Source organism: Rhinopithecus roxellana, chromosome 6 (assembly GCF_007565055.1).
Source record: "Rhinopithecus roxellana isolate Shanxi Qingling chromosome 6, ASM756505v1, whole genome shotgun sequence".
Lineage (NCBI taxonomy): Eukaryota > Metazoa > Chordata > Mammalia > Primates > Cercopithecidae > Rhinopithecus > Rhinopithecus roxellana.
This window is the reverse complement of record NC_044554.1, coordinates 109,925,690-109,946,307: the sequence shown is the minus strand read 5'-3', so window position 1 is coordinate 109,946,307 and position 20,618 is coordinate 109,925,690. Positions and strand designations below refer to the sequence as shown.

The 20,618-nt window shown below is 36.6% G+C and overlaps 1 protein-coding gene across 10 annotated transcripts in view; it reads left to right on the top strand.

Annotated features, from left to right (window-relative positions):
• Positions 1-20,618, top strand: part of KMT2C (lysine methyltransferase 2C) — a 305,698-nt gene that overhangs the window by 227,212 nt on the left and 57,868 nt on the right. For 7 of the 10 annotated variants that reach the window (XM_030933361.1, XM_030933358.1, XM_030933362.1 and 4 more), the window contains 9 exons: positions 100-228; positions 2,267-2,386; positions 3,466-3,596; positions 13,319-13,499; positions 16,730-16,834; positions 17,169-17,216; positions 18,180-18,305; positions 18,486-18,518; positions 18,619-18,738. In XM_030933361.1, the coding sequence (XP_030789221.1) occupies positions 100-228; positions 2,267-2,386; positions 3,466-3,596; positions 13,319-13,499; positions 16,730-16,834; positions 17,169-17,216; positions 18,180-18,305; positions 18,486-18,518; positions 18,619-18,738 (993 nt within the window). The remainder of the gene's footprint in view (positions 1-99; positions 229-2,266; positions 2,387-3,465; positions 3,597-13,318; positions 13,500-16,729; positions 16,835-17,168; positions 17,217-18,179; positions 18,306-18,485; positions 18,519-18,618; positions 18,739-20,618) is intronic. The other 3 variants (XM_030933367.1, XM_030933363.1, XM_030933366.1) reach the window with 1 other exon arrangement.

The following is a 20,618-nucleotide window of genomic DNA, read 5'->3' as shown; positions in this document are numbered from 1 at the left end:
AATGGCTCAGCAACAACCCTGCTTTGTATTCCCCATTATGTAGGGATTATGTATTTGATAGGTTTTTCCAATTTTGTGTATACATTTACTTTTTTCCAGAAGGAGAACTTATGGATTGTGATGGAAAATCAGAATCTAGTCCTGAGCGGGAAGCTGTGGATGATGAAACTAAGGGAGTAGAAGGAACAGATGGTGTCAAAAAGAGAAAAAGGAAACCGTACAGACCAGGTATAGTGTCTGAGGTAGACATTTCAATATCATCAATACTTGGTTAATTTAAGAAAAATACAATACTGAAGACTTCAATTAAAATTAACTATTCAGGATTAAGAACTGTCTAAACAAAAATATGTGCATATAAATTAAAGAACCAAACTATTTGAATACGACTTTTTAGCTCAAGAGTTCTTTATTTTGAATATGTGAATACTTCACAGTGAGTCATTATTGAATACCTTATCCCAAATATTAACCATTTTATTAAATGCTTTACTAGATTGGCTTTTGTTCATACTTGGACTTTGAAGGCCATTTAGATAGTTCCTCTGGATGTGTACTTCTGTAATGCTTTTAATTTTCAGTATTCACTTTCTAATATCTTTTTTTGAAAAAACTGATTTCAGTGTTTATGCAGGAGTGCCAGTAAGTATACAGCGTGAAAGGGAACAGGAGAGTTATTATGCCTCCTAGAATTTATAGTCCAGTTAAAACTATGATGGATTAAACACTCTTATTTCTTATCTGCCTCAGGAGTGGAGGGAAAAGTGGTCTTGCTTGTCGATTTTATTTGCCTTATTGGAAAAAATTATTGAAATTGTCACAATACAGAAGTTGTAGGCTTTTATGTATTTATTTAAATAAATTTTTTTCCCGCTTTTCACAGATATTGAGTAGGCTTTCCTTAGGCAGTTTATTAATGTCTATTTACCAATGAGGTTTTAAATTGGATTGGTACAATCTTTATGCTTCTGATTGCTTACATTTTATTGGTAAGAGTGATCTAAATCCCTTTTGCTGTGTAGGGTAGAACTTTCTTACTTCATTTGTATTCTGTGAGACCTTGAAAGATAACGTCTTTTAAATAGGTCACATCTATAATAAGGACCTAAGATTAGTTGCATCTAAATCATTTTATGAAAATGATTTCATTTCTTCCTAATCATGAGACTTATAAGTGCACTTTAAATTTTAGACATTGCAGATTTCTTCCAGGAACTTGTATTTACTGTTTTTTTTTCTTTTCCTCCGCCTCATATGGAAGTCAACCCTCTAATTGAGGGGCCCATTAGGTCACGGAGTATATTGCTCGACAGCGATTTCATTTCGCAAAAGCTTATAGTGTTGACTGTGTACCAGACCTCTATTCTAAGCAATTCACTTATGTTATTTGTCCATTTAACATATGTATGAGAAGCTCCTTTGCCTTACTCCCATTTTTAACCAGTGAAAGGACTGAGGCCATGAGAAGTATTTAGTGAGTAAGTAGAATTACATAGTTTGACTCCAGATTCCATGCTCTTAACCTCAGGGCTCTATGTATCCCATGTGTAAATACCCTCATACCTTGGAATACTGGACACCATCCCCCTGAAATCATATCAGTCAAAGAATGTTTCTGTCATCTAGCCGGTTAATATACAAATACAGTCATCCATCACTTAAGTTCAGAGAAGTACATCATTAGGCGTTTTCATCCTTGTGTGAACATCATAGAGTGCACTTCCACAAACCTAGATGGTATAGCTTACTACACACTTAGGCTGCATGGTACCCTAAATTCATTTAAAAAAATAAAGTAATTATGCTACAGTGTTATAACTACAGTGATGTCTGTATGTGGTGGGAATTTTTCAGCTCCGTTATAATCTTATGGGACCACTATCTTAACATGCAGGCCTTTGTTGACCAACATCATCATGCAGTGCATGACCGTAATTTGATGTATGAGGTACTAATATTTGTCAAATAGATAAACCAGCATAATTCAGTGTTTGATATTTACACCGATACTGTTTAGAAGAGGAAGTGCACACAGGTCTTTTTATATTCTGTTTGATAAGTGATAACAGTGGCTTTGCCTTTTTCCTTTTTTTCTTTGCTTATTTTTAACTTCTATTTTACCTAAAAATCAGATTATTGATTTAGATTAGCACAGATTTAATTTCGGAAAATGTCTTACTATTCAAGATAAAGCAATTTTATCCTTTGTACTGTGAAAATGTAGGGAGAATTATTTATCAGTTTACCCAATTTCTTTTTTGGATAGGTATTGGTGGATTTATGGTGCGGCAAAGAAGTCGAACTGGGCAAGGGAAAACCAAAAGATTGGTGATCAGAAAAGATTCCTCAGGCTCTATTTCTGAGCAGTTACCTTGCAGAGATGATGGTATGGTACTGAGTTAAAAAAAAATTTTTTTTTAATGTAACCCCTTGGTCTTGATACTTCTGTTGGAAAGAGCTTCCTAAAATGTTACAGTCAATAAGAGCCTTATTGCCTCTTATTGTTACTCAATAAAAGCCTTACTACTTTTTATTGATGAAAGGATTTGAGTGCGTGTAGAGTTTGAGGTCATTGGATTTCAGCAAATTTCGGAGAGTTTTACTTTTTTGCTTACTTCTGTGGTTCCTTATTTACCTTCATTTTTGTTTTTCATGGATTCCTTATGTTCTGGCTAGGATACTGGTGCATTTAAAAGGATGGTTGTAAAAAATGTTTGTCTGTTCCTAGTTTTCAGAAGAGTCAGTTCACTTATGTAGTCTGGTGGTAGAGTGCTCATACTGATTTTCAGAAGGGATGTGCCGTTTGCCCTGCCATCATGAAGCATCTGAGAATATCATTTGATTGTTTATTTGTCAAGTTTAAGCTGTGTTCTTGTTTCTTTGCTAGTTTCATAGTCCCCAAATTTATTTCCATTTCTGATTTCAAGAATGAGTGTTCATTGCTTATTTGTTGGCATATTCATAGTCATGTTTTCACAATGTGTATGTCCTACAAATAATTAATTTATAATAAATTTCTGAGCTTGGAATTGCTGTATTAAAGGACACACTTTTTCTTTAAGGTCTTTGTTGAGTATTCTCAATCCACCCTACAAAAAAGTTGTACCCACTGAATTTCCCTTAATAGTTTGTAAGTTGCCATTTCCTCATAGTCATGAGCTTTGGGTATTTATTATTATTATTATTATCTTTTTACTCTTTAACAAAATGTGTTTAAATAAATAAGCTTTTGCTTTGTAAAGAAATCTGTTATTAAGAAAATGGGAAACATGCTAATACTAAGTAGGCATGAAATGAAAATTTTTTGGCACTTAAAAGTAATAAACTTGATTTGAGTTTTTTGTTGAAAAAGCTTGTTTGTTTATATGAAACTGTGTGTACATTGGTAAGGTATAAAATTACCTTCAGTGGGTTTGTCTAGAAATTCTAAATGCCACAGATTTATAAATGTGACTGTTGTTTCAGGCTGGAGTGAGCAGTTACCAGATACTTTAGTTGATGAATCTGTTTCTGTTACTGAAAGTACTGAAAAAATAAAGAAGAGATACCGAAAAAGGAAAAATAAGCTTGAAGAAACTTTCCCTGCCTATTTACAAGTAATATTTTGCTTTACATTATTTTACATGGTTTGTTAATTGAGGAAATAGAATGTATTGAGTTTTAAAACATAGGTTTGTTGTTTTTGTTAATGTTTTACTTGTTTTCATGTAGTCATCATAAATGCCATTTTAACTTCCACGGGTCTGTAAAAATTAAATTTACTTTTTTGGGTGCTTTGATACTTGTCATAAATTGCTTTTTTTAATCCCAGTTGTTCACTTCTAAGTATTCTATAAGATGTAACAAGGAGACTTTGGGGTAGGAAAAACTCAATCTTCAAGCCATTTATAGCTATGTATACCCCACACCCAAGTTCTGCTGAAATTTCCTTTGCCAATACAAGTTACAGTAATTATATTCATTGATTGAAGATAGGTTTTTCAGTCAGAGTTATAGCTTTAATAATCGTTAACCACTTTTAGAGGCCTGGTGAACCAAAGATTTAAGCAGTATTCTTTTTGTTTTCCAAAATACACATCAGAAAAATATCTTTCAGTATGAAGAAAGTATGTTTGATGATGTAGACTACAAAAAAAGTTTTTTTCTAGTTCATCTTGTAAACATTAAGTCAGAGTTTAAGGCCATGCAATACGATGGAAATAGCTCAGTATTCGAAATGGTACTGAGATTAAACATCTGGCTCTGCATCTAACTAATTGTAAATTCCTAAGCATGTTATTCATCCTTCCTGGCCTCTATTTCTTCATGTGTTAAAATTGAACTGGAACAGACTATCATTGAGAGTCCATCCTAATTTCAGTGTAGAAAACTATTCATCTGATCTGTTCCTCCTAAGAAACTATGGCTTACATAGATAAACCTTCATTGCCTGAGTTGTATTTATTTTTTATATTAATTTTCCAGTTAGCTATTACTAGTTTAATTGGTTTTAAAATACATTGCGTTTCAACTAACATACAACTTCCTCAATTTTCTTTTTCAGTAGGTACTAACATCTTAATGGCAATGTTCATGTTAGAGTTTAGCCTAGAAAGTCGGAGGGTTTAAATACCATTCCACTGCCAGTTAGCTGTGTGATTTTGTTCTATTTAACATCTCTGTCTCAGTTTCCTCATTTGTGACATAATGGTGCCTCTCAGAAATGCTCAGAGGTTCAGTAAGAGTATGTATGTAAAGTGTCTAACCAGTGCCTTACCTTTTGTATATCCTTTATAGATATTTTTCCCCTCAATCTCTTATATCCTAGGTTTGTATCTTTGTTTTTTTAAACAATCATTTAATTGGTCAGGAAAAAAATCCATTTATAGTTTGGTTTACCTTTTTTTTATTTTTCATCTTTTTTTTTAATTGAACAACATTGTGCCTCATTTTTAAATTTTTTTTTTTATTTTCTTGCTTACATTTGTTTATTTGTTTATGTTTATTATACTTTAAGTTCTAGGGTACATGTGCACAACGTGCAAGTTTGTTACATATGTATACATGTGCCATGTTGGTGTGCTGCATCCGTCAACTCGTCATTTACATTAGGTATATCTCCTAATGCTATCCCTCCCCCCATCCCCCCCTCCCTTCCCTTCCCCCTCCCTCCTCCCCACAACAGGACCTGGTGTGTGATGTTCCCCTTCCTGTGTCCAAGTGATCTCATTGTTCAATTCCTACCTATGAGTGAGAACATGCAGTATTTGGTTTTCTGTTCTTGCGATAGTTTGCTGAGAATGATGGTTTCCAGCTGCATCCATGTCCCTACAAAGGACACGAACTCATCCTTTTTTATGGCTGCATAGTATTCCATGGTGTATATGTGCCACATTTTCTTAATCCAGTCTGTCACTGATGGACATTTGGGTTGATTCCAAGTCTTTGCTATTGTGAATAGTGCTGCAATAAACATACGTGTGCACGTGTCTTTATAGCAGCATGATTTATAATCCTTTGGGTATATACCCAGTAATGGGATGGCTGGGTCAAATGGTATTTCTAGTTCTAGATCCTTGAGGAATCGCCACACTGTTTTCCACAATGGTTGAACTAGTTTACAGTCCCACCAACAGTGTAAAAGTGTTCCTATTTCTCCACATCCTCTCCAACACCTGTTGTTTCCTGATTTTTTAATGATTGCCATTCTAACTGGTGTGAAATGTTACCTCATTGTGGTTTTGATTTGCATTTCTCTGATGGCGACTGATGACGAGCATTTTTTTCATGTGTCTGTTGGCTGTATGAATGTCTTCTTTTGAGAAGTGTCTGTTCATATCCTTAGCCCACTTTTTGATGGGGTTGTTTTTTATTGTAAATTTGATTGAGTTCTTTATAGGTTCTGGATATTAGCCCTTTGTCAGATGAGTAGATTGCAAAAATTTTCTCCCATTCTATAGGTTGCCTGTTCACTCTGATGGTAGTTTCTTTTGCTGTGAAGAAGCTCTTTAGTTTAATTACATCCCATTTGTCAATTTTGGCTATTGTTGCCGTTGCTTTTCGTGTTTTAGACATGAAGTCCTTGCCCATGCCTGTGTCCTGATGGTATTACCTAGGTTTTCTTCTAGGGTTTTTGTGGTTTTAGGTCTAACATTTAAGTCTCTAATCCGTCTTGAATTAATTTTCATATAGGGAGTAAGGAAAGGATCCAGTTTCAGCTTTCTACTTATGGCTAGCCAATTTTCCCAGCACCATTTATTAAATAGGGAATCCTTTCCCCATTTCTTGTTTCTCTCAGGTTTGTCAAAGATCAGATGGCTGTAGATATGTGGTATTATTTCTGAGGGCTCTATTCTGTTCCATTGGTCTATATCTCTGTTTTGGTACCAGTACCATGCTGTTTTGGTTACTGTAGCCTTGTAGTATAGTTTGAAGTCAGGTAGCGTGATATTTCCAGCTTTGTTCTTTTGGCTTAGGATTGTCTTGGCAATGTGGGGTCTTTTTTGGTTCCATATGAATTTTAAAGCAGTTTTTTTCCAATTCTGTGAAGAAAGTCATTGGTAGCTTAATGGGGATGGCATTGAATCTATAAATTACCTTGGGCAGTATGGCCATTTTCACGATATTGATTCTTCCTATCCATGAGCATGGTATGTTCTTCCATTTGTTTGTGTCCTCTTTTATTTCACCGAGCAGTGGTTTGTAGTTCTCCTTGAAGAGGTCCTTTATATCCCTTGTAAGTTGGATTCCTAGGTATTTTATTCTCTTTGAAGCTATTATGAATGGGAGTTCATTCATGATTTGGCTCTCTTGTTTGTCTGTTACTGGTGTATAAGAATGCTTGTGATTTTTGCACATTGATTTTGTATCCTGAGACTTTGCTGAAGTTGCTTATCAGCTTGAGATTTTGGGCTGAGACGATGGGGTTTTCTGAATATACAATCATGCCATCTGCAAACAGGGACAATTTGACTTCTTCTTTTCCTGACTGAATACCGTTTATTTCTTTCTCTTGCCTGATTGCCCTAGCCAGAACTTGCAACACTATGTTGAATAGGAGTGGTGAGAGAGGGCATCCCTGTCTTGTGCCAGTTTTCAAAGGGAATGCTTCCAGTTTTTGCCCATTCAGTATGATATTGGCTGTGGGTTTGTCATAAATAGCTCTTACTATTTTGAGATACATTCCATCACTACCGAATTTATTGAGAGTTTTTAGCATGAAGGGCTGTTGAATTTTGTCAAAGGCCTTTTCTGCATCTATTGAGATAATCATGTGGTTTTTGTCTTTGGTTCTGTTTATATGCTGGATTACGTTTATTGATTTGCGAATGTTGAACCAGCCTTTCATCCCAGGGATGAAGCTGACTTGATCATGGTGGATAAGCTTTTTGATGTGCTGCTGGGTTTGGTTTGCCAGTATATTGTTGAGGATTTTTGCATTGATGTTCATCAGGGATATTCATCTAAAGTTCTCTTTTTTTGTTGTATCTCTGCCAGGCTTTGGTATCAGGATGATGTTGGCCTCATAAAATGAGTTAGGGAGGATTCCCTCTTTTTCTATTGATTGGAATAGTTTCAGAAAGACTGGTGCCAACTCCTCCTTGTACCTCTGGTAGAATTCAGCTGTGAATCCGTCTCGTCCTGGACTTTTTTTGGTTGGTAGGCTATTAATTATTGCCTTAATTTCAGAGCCTGCTATTGGTCTATTCAGGGATTCATTTTCTTCCTGGTTTAGTCTTGGGAGAGTGTAAGTGTCCAGGAAATTATCCATTTCTTCTAGGTTCTCTAGTTTATATGCATAGTGGTGTTTATAGTATTCTCTGATGGTAGTTTGTATTTCTGTGAGGTCAGTGGTGATATCCCCTTTATCATTTTTTATTGTGTCTATTTGATTCTTCTCTTTTTTCTTCTTTATTAGTCTTGCTAGTGGTCTCTCAGTGCTGTTGATCTTTTCAAAACCCCAGCTCCTGGATTCATTGATTTTTTTGGAGGGTTTTTTGTGTCTCTTATCTCCTTCAGTTCTGCTCTGATCTTAGTTATTTCTTGCCTTCTGCTAGCTTTTGAATGTGTTTGCTCTTGCTTCTCTAGTTCTTTTAATTGTGATGTTAGGGTGTCCATTTTAGATCTTTCCAGCTTTCTCTTGTGGGCATTTAGTGCTATAAATTTCCCTCTACACACTGCTTTAAATGTGTCCCAGAGATTCTGGTATGTTGTATCTTTGTTCTCGTTGGTTTCAAAGAACGTCTTTATATCTGCCTTCATTTCATTATGTACCCAGTAGTCATTCAGGAGCAGGTTGTTCAGTTTCCATGTAGTTGAGCGGTTTTGATTGAATTTCTTAGTCCTGAGTTCTAGTTTGATTGCACTGTCGTCTGAGAGACAGTTTGTTACAATTTCTGTTCTTTTACATTTGCTGAGGAGTGCTTTACTTCCAACTATGTGGTCAATTTTGGAATAAGTGCTATGTGGTGCTGAGAAGAATGTATACTCTGTTGATTTGGGGTGGAGAGTTCTGTAGATGTCTATTAGGTCCACTTATTGCAGAGTTGAGTTCAGTTCCTAGATATCCTTGTTGACTTTCTGTCTCGTTGATCTGTCTAATGTTGACAGTGGGGTGTTAAAGTCTCCCATTATTATTGTATGGGAGTCTAAGTCTCTTTGTACGTCTCTAAGGACTTACTTTATGAATCTGGGTGCTCCTGTATTGGGTGCATATATATTTAGGATAGTTAGCTCTTCCCGATGAATTGATCCCTTTACCATTATGTAATGGCCTTCTTTGTCTCTTTTGATCTTTGATGGTTTAAAGTCTGTTTTATCAGAGACTAGGATTGCAACCCCTGCTTTTTTTTTGTTTTCCATTTGCTGGGTAGATCTTCTTCCATCCCTTTATTTTGAGCCTATGTGTGTGTCTGCATGTGAGATGGGTCTCCTGAATACAGCAGACTGATGGGTCTTGACTCTTTCTCCAATTTGCCAGTCTGTGTCTTTAATTGCACCATTTAGTCCATTTACATTTAGGGTTAATACTGTTATGTGTGAACTTGATCCTGTCATTATGATATTAGCTGGTTATTTTGCTCGTTAGTTGATGCAGTTTCTTCCTAGCATCGATGGACTTTACATTTTGACATGTTTTTGCAATGGCTGGTACCTGTTGTTCCTTTCCATGTTTAGTGTTTCCTTCAGGATCTCTTGTAGGGCAGACCTGGTGGTGACAAAATCTCTAAGCATTTGCTTATCTGTAAAGGATTTTATTTCTCCTTCACTTATGAAACTTAGTTTGGCTGGATATGAAATTCTGGGTTTAAAATTCTTTTCTTTAAGAATGTTGAATATTGGCCCCCACTCTCTTCTGGCTTGTAGAGTTTCTGCCGAGAGATCTGCTGTTAGTCTGATGGGCTTCCCTTTGTGTGTAACCCGACCTTTCTCTCTGGCTGCCCTTAAGATTTTTTCCTTCATTTCAACTTCGGTGAATCTGACAATTATGTGTCTTGGAGTTGCTCTTCTCGAGGAGTATCTTTGTGGTGTTCTCTGTATTTCCTGAATTTGAATGTTGGCCTGCCTTACTAGGTTGGGGAAGTTCTCCTGGATGATATCCTGCAGAGTGTTTTCCAACTTGGTTCCATTTTCCCCCTTCACTTTCAGGCACCCCAATCAGACGTAGATTTGGTCTTTTCACATAATCCCATATTTCTTGGAGGCTTTGTTCATTTCTTCTTACTCTTTTTTCTCTACACTTCTCCTCACTTCATTTCATTCATTTGATCTTCAATCACTGATACTCTTTCTTCCAGTTCATCGAGTTGGTTACTGAAACTTGTGCATTTGTCACGTAGTTCTTGTGTTATGGTTTTCATCTCTATAAGTTCTTATAAGGACTTCTCTACATTGGTTATTCTAGTTAGCCATTCATCAAATCTTTTTTCAAGGGTTTTAGTTTCTTTGCGCTGGTTACATAGTTCCTCGTTTAGCTCTGAGATGTTTGATCGACTGAAGCCTTCTTCTCTCAACTCGTCAAAGTCATTCTCCGTCCAGCTTTGTTCCATTGCTGGCGATGAGCTGTGTTCCTTTGGAGGGGGAGATAACGCTCTGATTTTTTGATTTTCCAGCTTTTCTGCACTGCTTTTTCCCCATCTTTGTTGTTTTATCTGCCTTTGGTCTTTGATGATGGTGACATACTGATGGGGTTTTGGTGTGGGTGTCCTTTCTGTTTGTTAGTTTTCCTTCTGACAGTCAGGACCCTCAGCTGCAGGTCTGTTGGAGTTTGCTTGAAGTCCACTCCAGACCCTGTTTTCCTGGGTATTGGCAGCGGAGGCTGCAGAAGATAGAATATTGCTGAACAGCAAGTGTTGCTGTCTGATTCTTGCTCTGGAAGCTTCGTCTCAGGGGTGTACCGAGCCGTGTGAGGTGTGAGGTGTCGGTCTGCACCTAGTGGGGGATGTCTCCCAGTTAGGCTACTCAGAGGTCAGGAACCCACTTGAGCAGGCATTCTGTCCATTCTCAGATCTCAACCTCCGTGCTCGGAGATCCACTGCTCTCTTGAAAGCTGTCAGACAGGGACATTTATCTCTGCCGAGCTTTCTGCTGCTTTTTGTTTAGACTCCACCCTGTCCCCAGAGGTGGAGTCTACAGAGGGAGGCAGGCCTCCTTGAGCTGTGGTGGGCTCCACCCAATTCGAGCTTCCAGGGAACTTTGTTTACCGACTTAAGCCTCAGCAGTGGAGGGCACCCCTCCCCCAGCCTCACTGCCACCTTGCAGTTAGATCTCAGACTGCTGTGCTAGCAATGAGGGAGGCTCCGTGGGTGTAGGACTCTCTGGGCCAGGTGTGGGATATAATCTCCTGGTGTGCCATTTGCTAAGACCCTTGGTAAAGCGCAGTATTAGGGTGGGAGTTACCCAATTTTCCAGATGTTGTTTGTCTCCATTTCCTTTGGCTTGGAAAAGGAATTCCCTTCCTCCTTGCGCTTCCCAGGTGAGGCGATGCCTCACCCTGCTTCAGCGCTTGGTGGTCGGGCTGCACGCTTTGACCAGCACCAACTGTCCGACTCGCCCCAGTGAGATGAACCTGGTACCTCAGTTGAAAATGCAGAAATCACCTGTCTTCTGTGTCACTCATGCTGGGAGCTGGAGGCTGGAGCTGTTCCTATTCGGCCATCTTGGGCGCGTCCCCCATTTTTTTTTTCATGTTTGTTGTTGTTTTCTTCTGGGATTCCCTTTACCTTCCTTCTTAATAGTCCTTTCTAGGAATTTTGTGATGGCAACCTGCCTTTCCTCCTGTTGAACCTTGTGTAAAGTATAATATAAATTTAAGAAACTTTATTTAGGTGTTTATGCAAGTATGAAAACTGGCCATTTAATACTTTGGCAAAGAGTCTTTATAATTATTAGGTCTAATTTCCCAATTATTGCTGTGATCTTAGTCTCATGGGCTGTCTTGATTCCCCTGTTGCACATCAGTAACTTTCAGCGTGTGTGTGTGTGTATGTATGTACGTATGTATGTGTGTGTATGTGTGATATGAGGCAAGTCTTTTTAATGGTACTGTTTTCTTGGACATTTAGAGACCATGTGCATGGAGCCACCTCTTTATGTTATCTACAGGGAATGGAAACCCCACTAAATTCATAAGGGTGATACAGTTTTTGATAAACACCAGTAAAGTCGAGTCATTAGACAAAATTCTTGCTGATCATGATCTAAGATTTCTCAAATTTATACTGAAGGCATTAAATGATTTTCTAAACTTCTAAAATGCTTTCTGCTGTTCAGCCTGTTTTCTAATGATAAAAGCATTGCTTATTATAAGAAATGAATCCTCTTCTACCTGCTGCTCTAGTTTTGTGGATTTTTAGATTTTTCAAAGTGAGACAATTTTTTCATTTAAAATGTGAAAATTTCAAATCAGATATATCATTACCTCCACCAGACTTCACATACTCCCAGTCTCTTTTCGCATAAGGTAGTATTGTTAATAATTTGGCATTTATCCTTCAGAAACTTTTTTATAATTTATTTTTTCAAACTTATAGTAGTCTTGATTTGAATTTTATTTATTTTTTTTTTTTTTGAGAGAAGTCTCACTCTGTCACTCAGGCTGGAATGCAGTCGTGTGATCTCAGCTCGCTGCAACCTCTGCCTTCTGGGTTCAAGTGATTCTCATGCCTCAGCCTTCCAGGTAGCTGTGATTATGGCGTGTTGGCACATACCTGGCTAATTTTTGTGTTTTGTGTAGAGCCAGAGTTTTGCCATGTTGCCCAGGCTGGTCTCTAACTCCTGGGCCTAAGTGATCCACCCACCACAGCCTCCCAAAATGCTGGGATTACAGGCGTGAGCTACTGCGCCCGACCTGTATTTTATAATTTACTGTATATATAATTCAACTTGCTTTCTTTTAGTAATGTATTTTAGGGCTTTTCTTTGATAACATAGAGCTATATACTTTTTAAAAATTATTGTATTTTGTAATATGCGTGTCTATAAGTTGGATAGTTATATGCCTATTGATAGACATTAAGGCCATTTTTACTTCTTGACATTACAAAATATGCTACAGTGAACTTTTTTGTGCATGTTTGGCAAGAGTGTGTTAAATGTTGATAACTATTGCAAAATTGTCCTGTATGAAGGATCCTTTTTCCGGATAGACCACATCGTAGGAAATAGACTAAAGCAGAACTCCTGGGTTGAAGCAGGGTAAAGGGGTGGACCTGTGCTTCCCTTTTGTCTTTGGTATTGATTTTTGAGAAATTTTGCAGAAATCTTGGAGTTGCAAGGAACCCAGCTTGAAAGTATTTTGAAATGGAAAAATGTTAATATGTGTAAATAAATAGAAAACCACAAGCCTTTAGTAGCTGTAAATATTGCATACATAGTGTGGCTAAACTGACTATAAAACCCTCTTTCAGATTGATAGTGTAAGTAGTCTTATAGTGTAAGTGTGATTATATGTATCAATAGATTACAAATCTACCTGAAGTAAATATTAAAGCTGTAGATCAAAGTCTTATGCTGTCTTCTGCAAGTAATCTCTAAAAATTAATAATATTCATGAAGCTATTCTGCAGTTTCTAGAAATCTTTGGCATAATTGTGTGGTTTTATTTCCATATTTTTTTCTCTAGTAAAACTACCAAAAATATCTTATTTTTAAAATAAGGAGTGTGAAATAATTGACAGCATATTTCTATGGTGTTTTTATACTTCTGTATTCAGTTTCTGTATTGTTAAATGTAAACCTTTTCTGTTATTTCTGCTTCTTTGTCAAAAACCATGACAGAATAATCTGTTGTCCTTTTAGAATTTTCTAACCATTTCTATATGTGCTTATCTTCATCTAGGAAGCTTTCTTTGGAAAAGATCTTCTAGATACAAGTAGACAAAGCAAGATAAGTTTAGATAATCTATCAGAAGATGCAGCTCAGCTTTCATATAAAACAAACATGAACGCAGGTTTCTTGGATCCTTCCTTGGATCCACTACTTAGTTCATCCTCGGCTCCAACAAAATCTGGAACTCATGGTATGTAGAATTATTCACGGATACTTTGTTTATATCATATGACATACGTCTTCCTTTCAGTTAAATCTTTTTGAAATGTTTTTGTTTGGCCTCATATGCCTTTTAAAAATCAACTGTATTGAAGTATAACTTACATTTAGTAAATGGAACTATTTTAAGTGTACAGGTGTATAAGATATAGCAAATTAATTTACCTGTGTAGCTAGTACCAACATCAAGAGTTGTGAAAGAAAACATTTGGTTTACACTTTGCTGAGGGCAATGTGAGGAGTTATAATTTGGCCAACAGTGACTTTTTTTACTAAAAATGTAAGATAGATTTTTGTTAATCATACAGCTGAAATTCAAAACAGAAACCAAAATGGATGTGGGGGTAGTTAGGACCTTGCTGGCATACTGTTTTAGTACAGTGAAGTCTGTTGACCTAGGTCATGGTTTCTTACTACTGACAGATTGAGCCAATAATTGTTTGTTGTGGTAGGGAGGCTTTCTAGTGTATCGAAGGATGTTTAACAGCATCTTTGGCCTCGTGATGATCAAAAATATCTCCAGATATTGCCAAATATCTTTTGGTGGTCAAAATCGCCCCCTGGTTGAGAATCATTATCCTAAATGCAGTGCCTATAGGAACTATTAACAATCAGAAAGGTATGAGAACTTGATATATTTACAGAGTTACAGCAATGTCGGCAAGGCTCTTAGGAGTTTAACTCATTGGGTAGGTAAGTGTTGTGATCAGTGTTTCTCGCACTTCTTGGATTTTTATGGTACTGTCAATTGTAAATCATTGTTCTTCTGGTAAGCTTCCTTTTTTTACCATTGATTGCATTTGTTACTCAGTTAATTTTATAAACTCATTTTGAAAAACAATTTTAAAGCAATCTTCCACTGAAAAATGACTTTTGTTGTTGAGTAGTTAATGCTTCATTAACTTGGCATTATCCTGAATTGAAATACTGACATTTTTTATTTTGACTTTTTGAAATAGTTGGAAGCAATCTTACCCTCTGTTGGACACATGTGCATGTCCAGTCTGCCTCACTGTTTGTAGTGAGGTCATGCTTCTTGTTTGTTCAGTCTTAGATATTTTTTAACTCCTACTTTAATTCTGTCGTTTTAAGTATTGACCTGCTCTTGTCCTTGTCAATATGTTGTTAAAATAATGTATAATGAAAGACCTGTGGGTCCTTCAAAGGATATTTTATGATAAAGTATATCTTGTAACTATCATAACTAGCCACTTGAAAACTTAAATAGGAGCTCTTTGCAGTTGAGTTTTAAAAGGAGAAGGATTGAAATTGGACGGAGAACATATAGGAAAGATATTGATATAAGTTATTTTTTTCTTTATTTGATTATTTTTTCCACAAAACTACTGAAGAGAGAACAGTTTTACAATAAGGCCAAAACTTGGAGGACAGAAAAATATACCCATTTCAAAACCTAGATTAATTGTTCTTTGCAGTTGAACCACTCTTTTCACTTTATAATGGAAAATTAATGACTAAAGGCTTTTTTTAAACATGTCACTCATTATAGCCTATTATATAAATTTTAATGATTTATTCAGATATAAAATCCTTTAGAAGCAAACTTGTAAAACAGTCTTTAAAAAATTAGTTATAATTTGTATAGTAGAATTCCATTACTTTAAAACAAAAAACTGCTATATGACCCCTAAAAAAATTACCCAGAATTTTTTTCTTTCAACCACAGTGTTATCTAGACAATGCATTATTGAAATAATTTTCTCTAAAAAGTTCCTGGATATTTGGGCACACAAAACTTAATGTGATATCTTATGTACGAATTACATTTTGGAAACTATATAATGGAACCACGACTGTTTGACAGAAATATTTGACCTGGAATATTACATTTGTGCCCTCCTCCCCCTTTTAAATAAAAATAAACTCGAGACGGGTTAAAAATTTCAGTTTCTCTTTACTGAATGGCTAATATAATTATTAAAGCCTAAACAAGAGCCCCGATAGTTCTTGGTGAAGCCCCAAACCCTTAGGACCCTCCTTGACTTTTCTTTCCCTTTTACTCGTCCATGTTTGTCTCTGCCTTCAAAATACATCCCAAAGCCAACCACTTGTCTCAGCTTTCCTTAGAACCCTCTCAGACTGCACCAGTGCCCTTTTCTGATCTTGTCAGCCCTCCCCAATTCCCACCCCACATCTGCTCTACATAGAGCATCCAGTATGTTCCTTTTAAAATATTAGTCATCTCCTGTCTTTCAGCCTCTCAACACCTTCTCATTACACTTCAGAATAAAATCCAGTCTTCCCCATGATCTCTAAGATCTTACACAATCTTGCCCTAGCTGCCTCTTTTATCCCTACCACAGTTTTTCTGTTACCGCTCTGGCCTCTCTTGTTGGCAAACCCGGCTTGCCCCAGGGGCTTTATATCTGCTTTGCCTTAGTTTGGAGGGTTATCTCCATCTTTGTGCACATAACTTACTCCCTCATTTAGTTTTACGCTCAGTCATCTAAAGGTCTTCACAGACCACTCTGTCTAATGCAACATCCCCACAGCTTGTTTTTAATCCTTTTTCCTTGTTTTTTCTTTAAATAGCACTTATTTAAGATGTCATTTATTTACTAACTCCCTCCGAGAAAGTAAGCCCTCTGAGGGCGTGCACTTTGTTTCAGTCATTGCTCAGTGGGCAATGCCTCATATGTGATCCATAGACACAGTTCTGTGGGTAGTGAAATACTTTTTTAAATAAATGAGTGAATGAGTAATCAGTATGAACAGCAAAGCTGGAAGTACTAACTAGATGGTACCTGGCTTGTGCTCCATATGGAATTTCTAAAGAGTGATAGATTTGTCTTTCGTATTTTAACTTTTCCTACTGTGTTTTAATTTCTCAATGTCACTTTTAGACATACCAATTTCTTAAGCAAAATTTTTTTTGCTTTGTTTCTTACAGCAAAGCAAGTTGCTTTGTTTCTTACTCTGTTTCACTTTTATTGCCTACAGGTCTTGAAATTTTGTCTCAATATACATTAGTCACAAGACAAAATAGTCTGAATTTTTGGTAAATTTTTGTAATTCAAAACGTTACTTCCTTTGCTATGAAAAATTTTTACTGTAAAATTAAGAGTCTCAGGTTTTTATTCTAGCACTTGCCTCAGTATCTGCTGTACTCTAGGTTTTTAGCAAATGGCTTAATATCTGGGAAAATACTGAAATTTTAAAAAACATATTTACTATATTTAGGTCCTGCTGATGACCCATTAGCTGATATTTCTGAAGTTTTAAACACAGATGATGACATTCTTGGAATAATTTCAGATGATCTAGCAAAATCAGTTGATCATTCAGGTATATATGAATGCTGTTTGCCCTTTCTCTGGTGTCTGGTGTGAGTGAGAGGTGTGTGATGTGTGGAACAAGTTTAGCCTTTTGTGTGTTTCCCAGTAACTTTGTTTTTGTTTTTGGCTTTGTTAAAGAACTCAGCATTTTATTTGATCTACCTCAGCTTTCCTGCTTTAGGAGGGGATATAGCAAGTTAATTTCTGTTGTCTTTCTAATTGCATCACATTTAAGGCACGTTGCCTTAAAGTCTTGCTGTATCTTGTTTCTTCTTTTGTTTGCATTTTCCCTCACTTCCCGCTCCTGTGGTAATCATCCATTTTATTTGGTTTGGGTCTTATAGGTCTTGATTTATGCACTTTCCAGGTTGAGAGCTCACCTTTTCCATTTGGTAAGAAACTGAGCAATGGATGACGGCTGACTAGAAGTAGTCTTCTTTTTTTATAGTGATTTCAGCTGAAACAACCTGTAGGTGCATGCTGTTTATCAGTAGTGCTAATGTCTCACTAATCCATACTTTGCTTTTCCCTTTTTGTGTGTGGCTAAAGCATAGTATAGCTATACTGTACTTTGGGTGACTTTGTCAATAGTTTTTCTTTAATGAATAATTTTTTGTTAATATGTGATTTATAATATTACCTAAATGTTGTAGAGCTAGTTCCTAATATAAGATCAAATAAGAAGACTAAATTTTTACTTTTTAATAGTAATAATATTGAGAAAGCATGAAAAAAATGTAGATGATAAACCATTTTTACATGTGACTCTCAACAAATGTGAGCTACAGCATGTTATTTTGTAAATGTAATGTACATAATCAGAATGTGCCTACAGAATATTTTAAAAATATTACCTATAATTGAAGTTATTTACAAAAGGACAATATTAAACACTGAGAATTTTAGGACTTTTCATTAATTTATATGAAATGCATTCCTTTTTACATACTGTGCATAATTGTACTGTACATTTGATACCACTATTTTCCAAATTAAAGCAATTATTTGTATATCGATTTCTTATAAACTCCTATCTCAATGAAGCTTTTTTTTTCTTTTTATTTTTTATTTTTTTTCGCAGAAGTTGGCAAGTTAAAATCAGATGTATTCTTTTGTTTCTCAGGAAATGTTTTTACTTAAAATAGAACTTTACATGGCACCTAATACAAATATATTGTGCCAGATTTTTACTCAGTGACTCTCCAAATTGATAGGAGAATTCTAATTCAGAATTACAGACCTTATTTCTCTATTTTAATCATATTGTTGTATATTAAGTACAGGTAAATAGTGCTATACATTTTTGTGTGAGTATTCTGAATGTACCTTTAAATTTATTTTCCTTACTCTTTTAGATATTGGTCCTGTCCCTGATGATCCTTCTTTGCCTCAGCCAAGTGTCAATCAGAGTTCACGACCATTAAGTGAAGAACAGCTAGATGGGATCCTCAGTCCCGAACTAGACAAAATGGTCACAGATGGTAAAATATTTGCCCTACATCTAGGCTTTCTAAAAGACCTGAGTAAATATGATTTTTAAAGACTTTTGCATGGTTATAATTTAACTTCTAATTATTTCTATGTCAGTTAAATGCTATTTTGTATCAGTATATTGAATTAGTAGCTGTTAATGTTTCTATTTTTTTTTAAATTTATTCTAGGAGCAATTCTTGGAAAATTATATAAAATTCCAGGTAAATGTGTTTTGATTTTTTAGTTTATGGAAATGGCATTCCCCATACCATGAGCCTACTAGTCTTTTAATCTTGTTACTATTACTGTTTTATCTCCTAGAGCTTGGCGGAAAAGATGTTGAAGACTTATTTACAGCTGTACTTAGTCCTGCGAACACTCAGCCAACTCCATTGCCACAGCCTCCCCCACCAACACAGCTGTTGCCAATACACAATCAGGGTATGTTATGACTTTATAATTCTATATTATATTCACACCCGTGTGTATATATGTGGGTATATAGTGGCCACATATACAAACTGGTAGGGAGAAAAACCCTTTTGTGATGATAGAAAAATACTAACTTCAGTCACATAGCTGTCTCCCTGAAATTCTCTGTAATTCTGTAATTATCCTTATGTCCAGAATTCTTTTGCTCATTCATTGGCAGTAGGGAGGATGTAACAGTGCCTGCCCCCTTCCCTCCCTGCAAGTCCCATTCCCAGCTCACTCCACTCCAGTCATTTCCCACATAGGCACTTCCGTATGTGTGGAACTGTCCCCGCTCACCTAGCTGCCTGTACTCATTGATCTGCTCTCAGTTTCACTGTCATCTCTCAGAGGTTAGCTGGTTACCACCCTACCCCCATGTTTTTCATTTGTAGCACATGTCACAAATATAATACCTGTTTGGGTAATTAAGGTCTTCCCTTTGGATTGTAAGCTCTTTAAAGGCTAGGGTCATACATGTCTTGCCTTATATGCCCTGCCACAGAGTATGTGTTCAGTACATACTTTCATAGTAAATGGGTGACCATTCTATCCATGTAGACACTGAAATTTTGCGGATGTTTGCCTATTTTGTTCATTTTTCTTCTGCCTACTTATAACTAGCTACCAATTTCTCCCCTTTTCTGTAGAGCTGAAATTTGATAGCCTAGGATTCAGGTCTGTATGAGTAGATGGGGAAATTGGTTACAGGTATGGGAATCTCCTATAGGAAGGAGTTAATGGAGTTGCATGGTGGCATGTATATAACTCTATATGTAGTTTTGTTTTGTTTTGAGACAGGGTCTCTCTCTGTCACCCAGGCTGACAGGCAGTGGTATGAACACAGTCCACGGCAGCCACGATCTCCTGGGCTCAAGCAATCCTCCTGTCCTCAGCCTCCCATGTAACTGTGACCACAGGACACACACCACCATGCCTGGCTAAGTTTTTGATTTTTTGCAAAGATAGGGGTCTCACTTTGTTGCCCGGACCAGTCTAGAACTGGGTTCAAGTGATCCTCCCACCTCGGCTTCCGTAAGTGCTGGGATTACAGACGTGGACCTCTGTGCCCAGCTAGTATATATTTTTGATGATTTGAGCATAGGAACATTTCTCTATATCCTGTTGTCACTACCTCATGACTATATACTGAATTGAATAACATGAATCTTACCCTTTTCCTGTGTATAAGAATCTTATCCTTATCCTTATCCTGTTAAAGTGTGTGAATAATTTGTAACCTTTACTAACAACTTCGTATATACATGAAAAATTACATAATGCACATAATGGAAATATTTGAGTTTTTACCAGTTTAGCCTCTAAACATAAATTTACCTTGAATTTTGCTAGGCTCAACATGTGATTTACATTTGGGTATTACACTCATCATAACTGCTTCTTGCCTTAATTGTTCCCATATGCTTTTTTCTTTTTTTCTTCTGAGATGGAGTCTCACTCTGTCACCCAGGCTGGAGTGCAGTGGTGCAATCTCGGCTCAGTGCAACCTCTGCCCTCCGAGTTCAAGCGATTCTCCTGCCTCAGCCTCCCTAGTAGCTGGTATTACAGGTGCCTGCCACCACGCCCGGCTAATTGTTTTTATTTTTAGTAGAGATAGGGTTTCACCATCTTGGTCAGGCTGGTCTTCAACTCCTGATCTTGTGATCCATCCACTTAGGCCTCCCAAAGTGCTGGGATTACAGGAGTGAGCCACCGTGCCCTTCCCCCATATGCTTTTTTAAAGATTAAGAACTATTCAGTATTTCTCTTTTCAACTTATAAAAATGACCTGTCTTTATGTTTTTGAACTGAAAGTGCATATTTTAAAAATCAGAGATGTATTTCTTTAT